This window comes from Panthera leo, chromosome D4 (assembly GCF_018350215.1).
Source record: "Panthera leo isolate Ple1 chromosome D4, P.leo_Ple1_pat1.1, whole genome shotgun sequence".
Taxonomy (NCBI): domain Eukaryota; kingdom Metazoa; phylum Chordata; class Mammalia; order Carnivora; family Felidae; genus Panthera; species Panthera leo.
The window spans coordinates 45,503,739-45,518,553 of NC_056691.1; the positions used below are offsets into that span (position 1 = coordinate 45,503,739).

The following is a 14,815-nucleotide window of genomic DNA, read 5'->3' on the forward strand; positions in this document are numbered from 1 at the left end:
GGCAGCTGAACATACTTCCCCCAAAGGATCCTCATATGGTGAGAATGCCATACAGCCCTCTACCTAGATGGCCATCTTTGTCTGTCCTAAGCTAAGGATTTGTCTTTCTGAGGCTGGAAGGAGCGGAGTATGATGAATGAGTAACTTGCCCTTTCAGATTCATTTAAAGATTTTATCAGACTTCTGTTTCAGATGGGACTTGCGTAAGGGGGATGCAGAGTGGGGACACAGTGATCCATCTAGCTTGGAAGATTGTGCAGTGGTGATGCTTTTGGCCCTCTTAGTGACATCAAGAGGAGAGGCATCATTAGGCTTTTATTTTGCCACAACTGGAGCATATTAATGACTGATGATAAACTGGAAGAACCAGGCACAGTAACACCCATGTCAAGGACAGTCAGTGGTTCTAAACTTTGGATCCATCCTTGTCGTGACTCCAAGGCTGCAGCTCACATTGAACAAGATGCCTGTGTTCAAACATGCTATGTCAGCTACAGTCTAGGAGATTGGCTTCTAACTGTGCTTTCTGTCTCAGAAAAATGGGCAAGATTATGCTAATTTTAAAGTCAGAAAGACCTGGATTCAATTTCAGGTAGTATTTTGAACCATTTGAACTGTAAGGAGAATTATTTAACCTAAGTCTGTATTTTCTCATCAGTAACAACTCCTACACGCAGTTGTAGTGAGGGTTTCTCCATGCCTGACACACAGTTGCCTCGTAGACACTTTTTTTTTTTTTTTTTTCAGTTGGGGCAGTTCAAAGGAGATAATACCTTGCACTCTGACAAAAAGTAGATAACACAATTTTCAGATACGCTCATGTGCAAGGTTTACAAAGCACTTACTTTGTTTCTCTTTCTTTTTTATTTTATTTTATTTATTTATTTTTTTTAATTTTTTTTTTTCAACGTTTTTTATTTATTTTTGGGACAGAGAGAGACAGAGCATGAACGGGGGAGGGGCAGAGAGAGAGAGAGAGACACAGAATCGGAAACAGGCTCCAGGCTCTGAGCCATCTGCCCAGAGCCTGACGCGGGGCTCGAACTCACGGACCGCGAGATCGTAGACACTTTTGTTTATGGGCAAGACATGGGCAGGACAGACTGATGAATTTTAGAAACTAAAGAACACAGAGGTGCCCAGGTGACTCAGTGGGTTAAGCGTCGCACTTCAGCTCAGGTCATGATCTCACGGTTCATGGGTTCGAGCCCCGTGTCGGGCTCTGTGCTGACAGCTCGGAGCCTGGAGCCTGCTTCAGATTCTGTGTCTCCCTCTTTCTCTGCCCCTCCCCCACTTATACTCTGTCTCTCTCTCTCTCAAAAATAAATAGACATTAAAAAAATTAAAAAAAAAAAAGAACTAAAGAACACAATCACAGCTCTGAGGTTAAGAATATTGGCAAAAATCACCATCAACCTCTTTCAGTCCCTAAAGCCCCTTGGGAGACTAAAGTACCTAAATTTCGTTTGGAGGACCAGAGCAGGAATACCGGTGACACCAACAAAGGACACCTCAAAGGGTCCAAATTGTTATTCCCATTTTTCAACTGATTGTAAATTTATCTGATCATAATGTGTATAACATCAACTATTCTATAATAATGCAGATTTATCATTTTTTATTGTTCACACTTTTCAATGAGGACAATGAACTTTAGAAATATTAAATAATTTATCCAAGGCCACACAGTTACCAAGCAATGAAGATTCAAACCCAAGACAGTCTAACTGAAAATTCCAACCACTCTAGAGGTGCCTGGATGGCTCAGTTGGTTAGGCGTCTGACTTCAGCTCAGGTCATGATCTCACACTCCATGAGTTCGAGCCCCATGTCAGGCTCTGTGCTGACAGCTTGGAGCCTGGAGCCTGTTTTGGATTGTGTCTCCCTCTCTCTCTGACCCTCCCCCGTTCATGCTCTGTTTCTCTCTGTCTCAAAAATAAACAAACGTTAAAAATTAAAAAAAAAATTCCAACCACTCTAATTATGTTATGCTGCATTATTGACAATGAACAGATTTTCTGGAAGATAAAGGAGAGGAGCAGGCATGCTACCATTTATTCCTTATACAGTTACTCCTACTTGGCACAATTCTTGAGTTCTGAGTGTCATTGTCTGGGTTCACATAGTTCAGCTTTTCCCAGAACATTGCTGAATGTGCACCCAGATATCTGGGGATGTGGAGATGTCTGCAGTATGTTCTCCTCTAGCTGCCTAACAGGGATATTTTCAAGTTGAAGCACCATTGGCAGTGAGAGCGGCTAGTATATCCTGATCAACTCCTTCTACCCTATATACATTGCCCAGGGAGCAGAGGTGAATGGATAAGATCTCTCAGCCTAAAGCTTCCAAGTACAGTAAAAATTTGCGAGCATAATTCATTCTGGAAACCTGCTTGTAATCCAAAGCACTCATATATCAAAGCGAATTTCATGAACCATTGGCTCAGTTGTGATCACGTGACATTTGGCATCACATACTACTTGTATTGCAAGACAGTGCTTGTTTATCAAATTAAAATTTATTAGAAATGTTTGCTCATCTTGTGGAACACTCCCAGAACAAGTTACTTGCAATCCCAAATTTTACAGTAGTTAACAACAGGCCGGAAGTAATCTGCCAGAGTCTTACAGATCAGCATGGTCTCAAGCCAGGAGAGAGTTTGAATGGGGACTGATTTGTAAGAGGGACCTCAAAAGAACTTCCAATCCAGGGGTGCCTGGGTGGCTCAGTCGGTTGAGTGTCCGACTTCGGCTCAGGTCATGATCTCACGGTCCGTGAGATCGAGCCCCGCATCGGGCTCTGTGCTGACAGCTCGGAGCCTGGAGCCTGCTTCAGATTCTGTGTCTCCTCTCTTTGCCCCTCCCCTGCTCATGCTCTGTCTCTCAAAAATAAATAAATGTAAAAAAAAGAAAAAAAAAAAAAAAAAGAACTTCCAATCCAGAAGCTGTGTGTTTCAACTTTATTTTTTTTTTATTTTTATTTTTTAACGTTTATTTATTTTTGAGACAGAGAGAGACAGAGCATGAATGGGGGAGGGTCAGAGAGAGGGAGACACAGAATTTAAACAGGCTCTGAGCTGTCAGCACAGGGGCCCGATGCGGGGCTCGAACTCACGGACCGCGAGATCGTGACCTGAGCCCAAGTCGGCGCTCAACCGACTGAGCCACCCAGGCGCCCCATGTGTGTTTCAACTTTAACCTATGCCCTTGGGAATCCCTGTGAATCTCCCTTTTAAAGGGCCAATAATACAAACACCCATGCCTTCTTCTGTTAGGTCTCTTGCCTGGTTTTCATTTGTGGAATCAGATCTGCACTCAGCATTTTTTGGATGCAAAAGCAAGAAAATTGGCCATTTCTTCTAAAGAACAGCATTAGTGCACATAGTTTAAAAATCAATAGTAAATTTAGTAAATAGTAAATAGTAAATTAAACTTGTACCTTTTCCCCACTGGTGACAAAATTATACTCCCTCTACCAGTCTCTTTACAGTTAGATGTGGCCATGTGAATGAATCCTGGCCAACTGAATGTGGGTGGAAGTTACGTTTGCTCTGTGCAGATCTGGCCCTTGAAAATATGCCCATGTGATCAATGGTACTTTTTCTTTTTACAACTAAGTGGAAGAAGCCCAAATACCACAGCCATATTTAAAGTCACATATTGAAGGCACTAAATAGAAGGTAGCTGGATCCCTGAGTCACTGTTTGAGGGAGAACCTACCAGAAGAGTCATTTGTTCAGTAATACTTGCATTGAAGTGTTACATGAAGGGAAGATAAACATGTGTTATGTTCAAAATACTGATATTTTCATTTGTATCTGTTTGAACATCTAACATTATCTTCACAGAGGTCTGTAACAAAATAACGTAAAGAAGGTTTTCCATGATATGTTATATTTCAGATTCTAGGGACAAAAAATACCCTCCAAAAATTTGAAAAGATAAATGAAAAATGTATTATCATAGGTTATTTTTTAAAGAAACAGATCATTTACTTTTCTGAACATTTTTTGGAGACTTTATACCTAAAATATAGTTTTGATCTCAGATCTCTTATTATTTTTTTAATGTTTATTTTTGGTAGAGACAGAGTTCAGGTAGGGGAGGGGCAGAGAGAGAGAGAGAGGGAGACACAGAGAATCCGAAGCAGGCTCCAGGCTCCGAGCTGTCAGCACAGAGCCCAACTTGGGACTGGAACTCACTAATGGCGAGGTCATGACCTGAGCCAAAGTCTGATACTTAACCAACCTTGCCACCCAGGCGCCCCTGATTTCAGATCTTTTATAGCTGGTGCAGAAAAACAGTGCAGATTGCTTTCTTTGATTTGACAAACAAAAATACAGTGATTAGAGAGTCATGAAAATAATTTTCTCATTTCCTGATTGTTTTTGGAATGTATTAAAGAGGGAAAAGCACACTTCAGCCACCCCTCTAAAAACCTCCAAGGCTCAGCAGCTACATTCCTTGCTCTTTAGACGGTTGCTGATTCCTTGCAAGTGCTTTTAGGTACCTTCAAGTAAGTACAAACCAGAAGAATTTCTACTTTCGTTTTCTGCTGTTGTTCCAGACTTCCTCGGGAGTAATGTAACCAGCAGATCCACTCCAAGCCGTGCTGTAGTTTTCTGTATAAACAGGTTGAAGATCTGTATTGTAGTCTTTGTGGGACAGCTTGAGAATCTGATGGCAGAAACAGGTGGCTTGTGCCTTCTGGCTGTTGATATCTATTTTGTGGTAAAAAAAAAAAAAAAAAACAAAAAAAAAACAAAAACCAAAAAACCCAGGTCCTGTTATTCTGGCGTGACTGAGAAGCTATCATTTTTCAGATATCTCAAAAGCATGATTTCCTGTTTTTCACAACCATCAGATTCAGGGGGGCTGGCACAAAGCATCACCAGCACCATTAGCGAATAGATTATGTCACTGCGATCTGTGATTCCTCAGGCCATAGTGAAACACGCGTGGACAGCAATCCGCAGCGCCTCCAAGGCCCCCTCGCTGCGCCCCAACCGCCAGAAGGGGGCGCCCAAACTCTTCATAACCGCCGACCCACATTTTCCTCAAAGTCCCACCTTATTTCTGTCTCCACTTCACAAAGAAGCTTCCCAAAATAATTTCCTATACACAGTGCCAGTAATTCCTCTTCTTGTGTTTCCTCTTCAACCTACACCCATCTGGTTTCTGCCTCATTAATTCCACTAAACCAGATCATGCTAAGGTCACCTATGGCATCTGTTTTCAGACCCCCTGGGCAGTTCGTCTGCACCTACACTGTGAGCACCACTCTGACCCTTCTTCCCTGTGGGGGTCTCTCCCCCCATGTGTTATCGTCCCCATGTGTCCTTCCAGCTGGACTGGCCACGCCACCTCTGTGCCCCTGGCAGACTATCCTCTGCTTTGCCTCCAAATGCTGAGGGTCTGCAGGACTACATTTAGGTCTCTTCTCATTGCCCACTCTACTTAGAAGTGACCATATCCAGCTAATTTTTTCATGGCACTCGGGTTCAGGTGCACACTGGAACACTAAAGAGCGGAAGAGGGCCGACTTGTTAGAATGTGGTTCAGCTCAAAAGACCTCACAGGTTGGAGGATGGGACAAGATCTATCCCTGCAAACTAGGCATTACATGAGCATCCTCACCAAGCTGGAGGAACCCAGCTGCCTCCCAGGGTGAACACCGGTTGTCCTGATGGTGATACGTTCACCTAGCTTATGATGCCCACTGACGTACCCTGGGTCGAACTCCTGGAAAGAGTTAAGGATGGAGCAGTTTGTTCTTGCATGCTACCAAAAAGCCTCCAGAGTTAACAGGTATGGTTTACCCATAACCTGCTTATTTCCTTAGAGGCCCAGCACCTTGTCTGGAGCCCAAGAATGATTTGAGGGACCCTCAGCCATTTCTCTGCTCAGCTCCAGTCTGAAATCAGAGGTCTGAAGAGAGAATAAGGCATGTATGTAATGGGAATCCAGTTCTTCAAGAATATGAAAAGGGAATTTTCAAGTCATATTTTTGTACAACCTAGCTGTTGCAATTAACATACAATTGTTTCAGCCTTTCTAAATCAAAGTTTAACCTTCAAAAAAAAAAAAAAAAAAAGAGTGACCATATCCAGGGGTGCTGGGTGGCTCAGTTGCTTGAGGATCTGACTCTTGATTTTGGCTTAGGTCATGATCCCAGGGTCATGGGAACAAGCCTCGCATCAGGCTCCACACTGAGCATGGAGCCCGCATGAGATTCTCTCCCTCTCTCTCTCTCTCTCAAATAAAAGACAAAAATTACCTCACCCATTCCCATGTGCTCATTCCCAATTATGTAATAAAGAATCTCAAATTAATACCACCCCCGCATAGCATTTGTTGTTCATTGCTGACCCCATGCCCAACAGCCAGCAAGACTTCTGCAATTATGTATTTCCCAAGTGCATCTTCCCCCGTCTCAAAATTATTGTATTTAAAGCTTCTATGTAAGAATAACATTTTCCTTTACATCATTTTGTGTTTTTTAATATAATTAAAATTTTTAAAATATTTATCCTCTTTTAATGCCTCTTTCCCTGTGAGACTAAAAGTTTTGACACAGAAGTTGCCATGTTCGATTTACTCGGCTGTGCTTTGTGAAGGTGATTCTGCATCTGCCGTCTTGATTTCCTGTTTACATATGACGTGAACTGAAAGGATGAGTAAGTAGATGAATACTACCATCCATTCTTCCATTTGCTTTAGAACAACCAAGATTTGGATTTAGGGTTTAAGAATAAAGAGACTCAAGAAATTGTCTTTCATAAGAATTTAATAAGACAAAATGCATATTTAATAAAATAGGTGAATATGATTTATCAATTTTAATACAGTGTAAAGAGAAATATCTTTTATATCAAAATATAAATATAAATATGATAAGCTACAAGAATAAATAAATAACAATAAATAAATAACATCAGGGCAATCATCTCTTAAGGACTGATGATCCTGAAGCCGGATTTTTTTTTTTTTTACATATTCTTGCTTAATACTACTCACGAAATATTTGTGGAATTAAAGTCAATAAATTCTGTAATGAAGGCTGCAGTGAGAGTCTCTTGAAGTGAGCAGGCATAGTGCAGGGTGATGTGGCACGTCAGGCAATGAAAATCACTTCAAGGTGACCCCAGGTCTCCATCCTTGATGGCCAAGCTGTCTTGCAAGGTCGCCGAGGAGGACAAGGCTCTCATGATTTCCAGTCTGACAATTTCCCAGGCGCAGTCACTGTATCCCTGGTCCTCCAGGTAGACGCGGATGTCCTGGAAGTACCTCTTGATGGCCAGGGCAGGGCCGTGCATCCCCGGGGCGCGCTCTCCCTCGCCCGTGGCCTGCACCAGGCAGGCGTCCAGGGCTTCCAGCTGCCGGTGGAGGCCAGAGCGGAGTCCGTGCAGCGGCGCGGGGCTCCAGGCCGCCGAGGAGCGCTCCGTGTGCAACAGGTTGAAGGTCTGCTGGAGCAGCTCCCGCAGGACGGCGGCGGCGGCCTGGGCCTCCCGGAGCTGGCCGCCCTCCAGCATCTCCCGGGGGAAGCGGAAGTCTTTTCTGGCCCGCAGGCACAAGAAAGGGGACAGTCTCCGCATCTGGCCCAGGAGCACCAAGTTGTCCCTGCTAACCTGCGCGTGGCTCCCAGGCAGGGCACAGCCCAGAGAGCCTCCAGGGCGGCAGGTGAGCAGCGCCAGGGCGGTCAGCAGAGGGCGCAGGAGAGCCATGGGGAAGCCGAGGGGGCTGCTGGCCGGGCTGAGCTGGGCGGCTGGGGGACCTCGGGGCCGAGGTTCTCTGAGGACGGCCTCGAAGCATGGCTCTTAAATAGGGAACGCGGACAATTTCATTTTCTGCACATCCTCTCCACTTCTACTTCCTTTTTTTGTTTTCATTTATGCATTCTCCTTATTGTGTAAGAAGATGTCATCAATCTAAAACACTACATTGGCAATGGAAGCTTTATTTCCCAATAAACTTCTGATATGTCCACCCCAATGGACACTTATCAACCAAATGAGAAACGTCTTTGTCCTAAAGACTGGAGTGATGTAGGCATGTAGGTACTCATACACACACCTGCTCACATATATGTTTTCATATATGAACATTGCTCTTTGTGTTAGAAAGAAACTGGCCTTGATTGTGGACTAGGTTTTTACCCTCTTTACTTCATACAGAGACACGCTCCTTCATTCCTATGGATTTTTGTATCTTGCTAGGTTCTGACCAGACCACGTACGGTAAATAAGCTCTTTAGAACCAGGACTGGGTTTTAACTACTGTTGTATTCACATTAGAGACTTGTGGTGATAAGTGAATGAGTTTCTTGGATGTTTCTCTTCATTCTAGAAATAACTGATGCAGGTCCATGCAGTTATGCTTCACTGGAGCCTCAGGGTCAAGACTAATACAGACACTATCCTTCTGCCATTTCGTAACCCGTCTACAGTGCTCCTCAGACTGTGCCAGTGTCCCCAGCAGGAAGCCCGGTTCTGGTCTGGGACATGTAGCTGTGAAGATTCTAATCCCAGATCATTTTATTTTCTCAGCAAACCCTCACGCGCAAGGTTGTTATCACCCCTACTAACATGTTCCTCTGGAGTGACTGAGTGTCCTCAACCCAACCTCTCCTGGACTCACTCCCCGAGGGCAGGCTCACCTTGTCCTGAGGACATTAGAATTCCTCTGCTGTGGAGAGGCTAGGTTCTTTGTTAGCAAAAGAGTTAATGCCCCTAGATCCTTGGCCTTGTCCCTGGAGTGTTTGTGTGAGACACCCTAGTTTTCAGTGGTGACCCCTTCTTTTCCTGAGCAGGTATCAAAGTGTCAACAGCCCTCAGATGCTGAGGGTCACAGTTAGTTTCCTCTAAGTAGGGGAGTGACCCAACTGTAATCATTTCACCTTTAGTAAACAAATACAGTAAAACCTTGGATTGTGAGTAACTTGTTCTCTGAGTGTTCGTCAAGAGGAGCAAACATTTCTAATAAATTTTAACTTGATAAAGGAGCGATGTCTTGCAGTAAAGGTAGTAGGTGATGCTGAGTGTCACATGATCACCACTGAGCCAATGGTTCTCTCTTTCTCTCCCTCTCTCTCTCTCTCTCTCTCTCACTGCTGGATTGTGGGTGATCCTCTCCCATGCTCAGATGCTTGGTCTCAGGCCACGGTGTTTGGCAGAAATTTGGGATTTTTCAAAATGCTGGAAGGTGTCCACAACTGGCTCTCGTGTATTTTTTGTCATTTCTAAGCACCTGTGGACAGTCCTTTGCTTTTCCATACAAGAGGAAGCTTAGGAATGCTTTGCTTCATTCTAGGTCAGGCTGCCTGCAGATATAGACCCTTCTTCTGCTGCCTTATTGCCAGTTACATTAAATACAGTAGGCGGCAAGAGTTTATTAATACTGTACTGTAGTCAACAGCTTCCAGCACAGAAACTAGCTACTCTCCATTGTTCATTCAGTCTGGGTATTTCTCTTTGGCTTCTTAGTCTGTACATCTGTCTGAGGGTCAGAATGTAGGGGGTGAGGCCCCGGCTATTATGTCGGGGAGAAACAGCCTTCTCTCCTTTACTTACTCATGTTATTTCATTTTAAATTTAAAAAACAACAACAAAAAGAATTTTAAGGACTTAGTTTTTACTCAGTGGTTTACTGGACATTGTCTTGCTCTTCCTGCATCATGTTTTATATCATCTGCAGGTTAATACAAAGGCAAGTAAAAGAATGAGGGGCTGCACCATTTTTCTCTATATTTCCAAGATATCAGGTTTTTGTTTTTTTGTTTCTCATTTCAACTCTCCTAGAAAGCAAAACACAACAATTGTGTTGGGCAAAAGAAAATATAGGTCTGAATGTCATGAAAATGAAAAAAGGGAAGTGACTTCTCTGCTGGCAAAAAAGCAAAGGGCTGGTTAACACAATCGGTGCAGCAAACTGGGGGCCGGGAGCTCTGGCAGAGGGAAGAGTGAAGGCCACACTGAATTCCCCCAAATCAGGAAAATAGCTGCTTTGGCCTGAGGCTCAAAGGAGAGAGCTGGCGGATGGTGATCACTCCCTTCGCCCGCCCGTGCCTCCCACCCTGAGACTCGGTTCTCCAACACTTTCCAGTATTTAGCACTTAATAGCTCTGGGATTGAAACTGAAGATGGCTATAGAGAGTTTCAGGGCAATACTTAGTCCTTGTCATAGACAGCGTTAGAATCTGTTGTTGCCAGCTGGTAGCTTTTTGCAGCTTGAGGGGACATCCTCAAGAAGTGGCGGGATTTCTGCAGGGATCCCAAGCCAGCCCTCCAGTCTTGGTCGCTGCCCTTGCTGCACGTGGCCACCAGGGGGTGGTCTTCTCTGAGAGGAGCTTCGGTAGCCCACCCTTCAACCGGATCCTCCTTTCTGTCTTTTTCGCCACAAGTGCTATTACATCACATTTGACGGTAGTAAATAAAAAGCGTTTCTTGAAGATGTTTCTGCAAAACTTAGGGATTTCATTTGATTTTTAGTTTCTACTTGTGACATGCTGCTCTTTAGGGAAACGTTTAAGCTGAGACCACAACAGACCAGAAAGCTGCTGTGTGAATAGGCTGACAGTTGAAGGGAGTGAGTGACAGGGTGTGTGGGGACTTCTTTCTGGGACAGGGAAGAAACGATTAGGACAGGGGAATGTATCCTGTAATGCTGGGGGTGGGGCAGGTGCCAGAATATTAATGAAACATTATATTCTTCTGTACTCCCATCTAGATACTTATTCTTGAAACTCAGATATTAATACAAGCCACCTTTCCTCATTAAATATAAATAAGACACTTCTTTGAAATGAGGAATGAATCAGCCTTCTCTAGAATTCATGACAGATTTCTGTTTATTTAGGCTGCCTCCTTTGAAGGTCAGTTACTGAAAGGTAGGACACACAGTAAGAATTTTGCAGAAAGAGACAAACACTATTCTCATTTATAGCCACTGTATGAAGAAAAATAAGGACATACGAACCATGTTTTCAATTGTTACTCTATGGAAGATGTGATCTTGGTGCCTTTCAAGTGCCTGAGTTCAGTTACTATTTAGAACATTCTGTTTAATTGTTAAATGTTTTTTTTCACTCCTGAATTATACACAACTCACATTTTCTCTATGGATTTCTGTCATTCATGTTGTGTCTTTAGCTGATTTTAACCAGTTCTTTTCATTGCCTTAAATACTAAGAAACACAATGCCTGACCCAGCTTCCCACTCTCATGTGAAGAAAGTCTGTTAGTCCTTTTTTTTAAAGTTTATTTATTTAGTTTGAGAGAGAGAGAGAGAGAGAGAGCGCGCACACACAAGCATGAGTTGGAGAGGGGTAGAGAGAGGGAGAGAGAAAATGTCAAGCAGGCTCCATGCTGTCAGCATAGAGCCCAACACCTGGCTCATCTCATAAACCTTGAGCTCATGACTTGAATTGAAAACTAGAGTTGGACGCTTAATCGAGCATCCCCAGGTGCCCCAAAAGTCTGTCAGTCTTCATGTCCATGACAATTGTGTTATTTTGGGATCCACCAAAGATTGTAATATTCGTAAAACTGGGAGAAATTACCAGTGAGTACCGTTAAAGAAGTCTTATCATATCAAATTCTCCTAGAAGGTGAAACGTGCTATAAAGTGGCTGTAGTAAACCACTGTCACAATACGAAAGGTAAGCAAATTAGTTAATAAAGCCAATAATTCCAGGAAATATTATTGTATCAGTGGTAATAGATATTTTGATGAAGGATTAAATTAATTATCTCTTCTTGCCTAGTGAATTCTTAAGGTTGATCACCTTGCTGATACACAAGGTAGTAATAACCAAGAAAGGATAAACAATTTAAGTAACTCAGTAAGTCATGACTCAAAAGAAATATAATACTAAATGCATTAATACGATTTACTGGTACATTAAATCCATGAAATCACTCACGAAAACCATATGGCACAAAAGGGAAAACTCTGCACGGAAAAACTAACCCACATTATTTTCTGAGAACCCACACTATATTCTTCTCCACTTCAGAGGAACTAACTTCTCTTATTTATGTTACCACATGCTCCAGTGTGGTTTCTACTTATTAATTCCACCAAACCAGTTCTCCTGAAAGTCATGGGTGGTATCGATTTTTGTGACATAGCAGCTAGTTAGATCCACATCTTCCTTGAATCCACTGATGCTTTTCTAAGCACATTTATTTCCTTAAACACACTCAACATCATCCTTTCTTGTTATCCTTCTACTGAATGGCCGGTATACCTGCCTATCCTTTGTGGCTCTTCTCTCCCCTGCTTTTTCTTAGAATCAACGTAAGTCTTTTTGTCACACTACACTGTCTCACCCCATGACCACCTCTGTTTCTGGCTTCCCAGGACTAGAATGGACCTCTAGCCACGGCGTTTTTTGTAAAATATAAGCTCACCTATCCACTACAACGGGCATGGGCACTTCCATGTGTATCAGTCAACTGTAGAGGAGACCGACAGCTTTCACTTTTATTCCTGACATTCCTCACTGTAGCATCAGTTGAATGAATTCACTTCTTTCCCTTCTTCAATGTAATATTAAGCAGGATTATTGTTTTTGGATTTCTGTCCCTATGAAAATCGAAGATAAAGACAGCGGGAACTGTATTTACTGTGTCCCATGTCCTAAGGGCGACGAACAACTTGCCTTAGAGGAAGTCAGTTGTTACCTCTGATTTTAAAATTTTTTTTTTAAACTTTTTTTTTTTATTTATTTATTTTTGAGACAGAGAGAGACAGAGCATGAACGGGGGAGGGTCACAGAGAGAGGGAGGCACAGAATCTGAAACAGGCTCCAGGCTCTGAGCTGTCAGCACAGAGCCCGACGCGGGGCTCGAACTCACGGACTGCGAGATCATGACCTGAGCCGAAGTCGGACGCTTAACCGACCAAGCCACCCAGGCGCCCCGTTACCTCTGATTTTAATAGAATCTGATGGGTAAATGAATTTTGTTGTCCATTTTTCAATCAAGTCGCACCATTAGGCTTGGTGGTACTTTTTACAAACATTTCCTGCAGTAAAAGTGAAATAAAAAAAGATATGCTTACTAAATATTAAGAATTCATTTTATTATATTACTGCAACATAAAGGTACACATAGTATTACTTGAAATAATTTATACATTATACATATTTAAATAAATAAATATTTAAATAGATAAATAGACATCAGCATGGTTATCTGTAAGCAACTAGTGATTGTAGAGTAGGCATGATGTTACTTAATACTCCTTGAAAACATTTGACAAATTGACTACATTCTTGTCGCCATTACAGCAGAAATCAGAGTCTTTGACATGGCAGAACACATGGAAAGTGTGTATTATTAGTCAGTGAGAATCATTTCCATGTTGAATAGGTCTCATTTCTCGCTCCTTAATCTTTTCTGCAAGGCTATTGATGAATAATACAAGGACCTCATGATTTCTGCTCTGACGATCTCCCAGGCACAAGGGCTGTATTTCTTCTCTTGCAGGTAGAGGGAGAGTCTTTGGAAGTAGTTCCTCAGGATGGAGTCCTCGTTGGTGAGGGGAGCCTCTCCCTCCCCCACCTCCTGCATGACACAGGCTTCCAGGCTGGTCAGCTGCCGATCAAGTCCCGTGCAGAATTCCTCCAGGAGGGTGGTGTTCCAAGCAGCAGACGAGGACACCTCTGTACAGAAGAAGTGGAAGATCTTCTGGTTCGTCACGTGCACCACAGAGAGGGCTTGGGCCTTGTGGGACTGGTCTCCACCAAACACGTCCTGGGGGAAGGCGAAGTCATTTCTGTCCTTCTGGCAGGAGCTGGCAGGGAGTCTCCTCATTTGTCCCAGGAGCGTCAAGGCCCTCCTGTTCAGCAGGCCGTGGGTCTGAGGCAGGTCACAGCCCAGAGAGCAGACGGAGTTGCAGCCCAGCGCCACCAGGGCCACCAAGAAGGAAGAGGGCAGCGCCATCGGGGATCTTGCAGATGCTGTCGGCCTGGCTGGGGTGGGCGACTCTGTGACCCGTGGCTCTAGGTTCTCTGAACATCTTCCCTTGTGCGCATGGCTTAAGTAAGGAACATAGTAGTTTTCAGTTTCTGAAGGTTGCCCTTACTTTCCACTTCTGTTTTTGATTTCCTTTATGTACTTTCTACACGGGTTTAGAGCACTGTTTCCATCCATATATATTATTTTCATTATTGGTGATGTGTCCAGAGTCTTTTTGTTTTTTTTTTTTTTATCGAACCATCCAAGATCTTAATAACGCAGATACCATATATGTATATATATATTACATATATATATATATATATATAATATATATGTTATATATATAATGTTATGTTATGTTATATATGTTATATATAATGTTAAATATATATGTTATATATATGTTATATATATAATATATATAGTTTATACTCTCTATATATAGTTTATACTCTATTTATATCTGATTTTTGTACATACAAAAGAGAGTGTAAAGTTACTCTTTTTATTCTTTATAAGTACAGGGATAATAATGACTAAAAATTTTAAGCTACAGGCTAAATTTTAAATCCATTGATGGGTATTGAGGAGGGCACCTTTTGGGATGAGCACTGGGTGTTGTATGGAAACCAATTTGACAGTAAATTTCATATATTAAAAAATAAAAAAAAATTAAAAAAAAATCCATTGATGCTTAAATGTATTACTAAATGTGATGAGTAATTTATAATGTATTTACTTATATTAATTATAAAATGTAAACCAAATATGCAAATTATCAATTTCTAAAAAGAGATATTAATGATTTCAATGTATTCAAATATTTAAAATAATTCCAAATTGCTAACAGCA

The 14,815-nt window shown here is 42.4% G+C and overlaps 2 protein-coding genes across 2 annotated transcripts; both read right to left on the reverse strand.

Annotated features, from left to right (window-relative positions):
- Positions 1–7,022: 7,022 nt before the first annotated feature.
- On the reverse strand, positions 7,023–7,747 carry LOC122205223 (interferon omega-1-like). Its single transcript, XM_042913416.1, has one exon. The coding sequence runs from the start codon at positions 7,721–7,723 to the stop codon at positions 7,133–7,135; it is 591 nt and encodes a 196-aa protein (XP_042769350.1). The 5' UTR covers positions 7,724–7,747; the 3' UTR covers positions 7,023–7,132.
- A 5,628-nt stretch (positions 7,748–13,375) lies between these two features.
- Positions 13,376–13,945, reverse strand: LOC122204995 (interferon alpha-like). Its single transcript, XM_042912925.1, has one exon. It carries the CDS (start codon positions 13,943–13,945, stop codon positions 13,376–13,378), a length of 570 nt encoding a protein of 189 aa, XP_042768859.1.
- Between the last annotated feature and the right edge of the window lie 870 nt (positions 13,946–14,815).

What these genes read in the sequence shown, in the direction of transcription:
- LOC122204995 (XM_042912925.1), bottom strand. Translation starts at nt 13,945, where the DNA reads ATGGCGCTGCCCTCTTCCTTCTTGGTGGCCCTGGTGGCGCTGGGCTGC.
- LOC122205223 (XM_042913416.1), bottom strand. Translation starts at nt 7,723, where the DNA reads ATGGCTCTCCTGCGCCCTCTGCTGACCGCCCTGGCGCTGCTCACCTGC.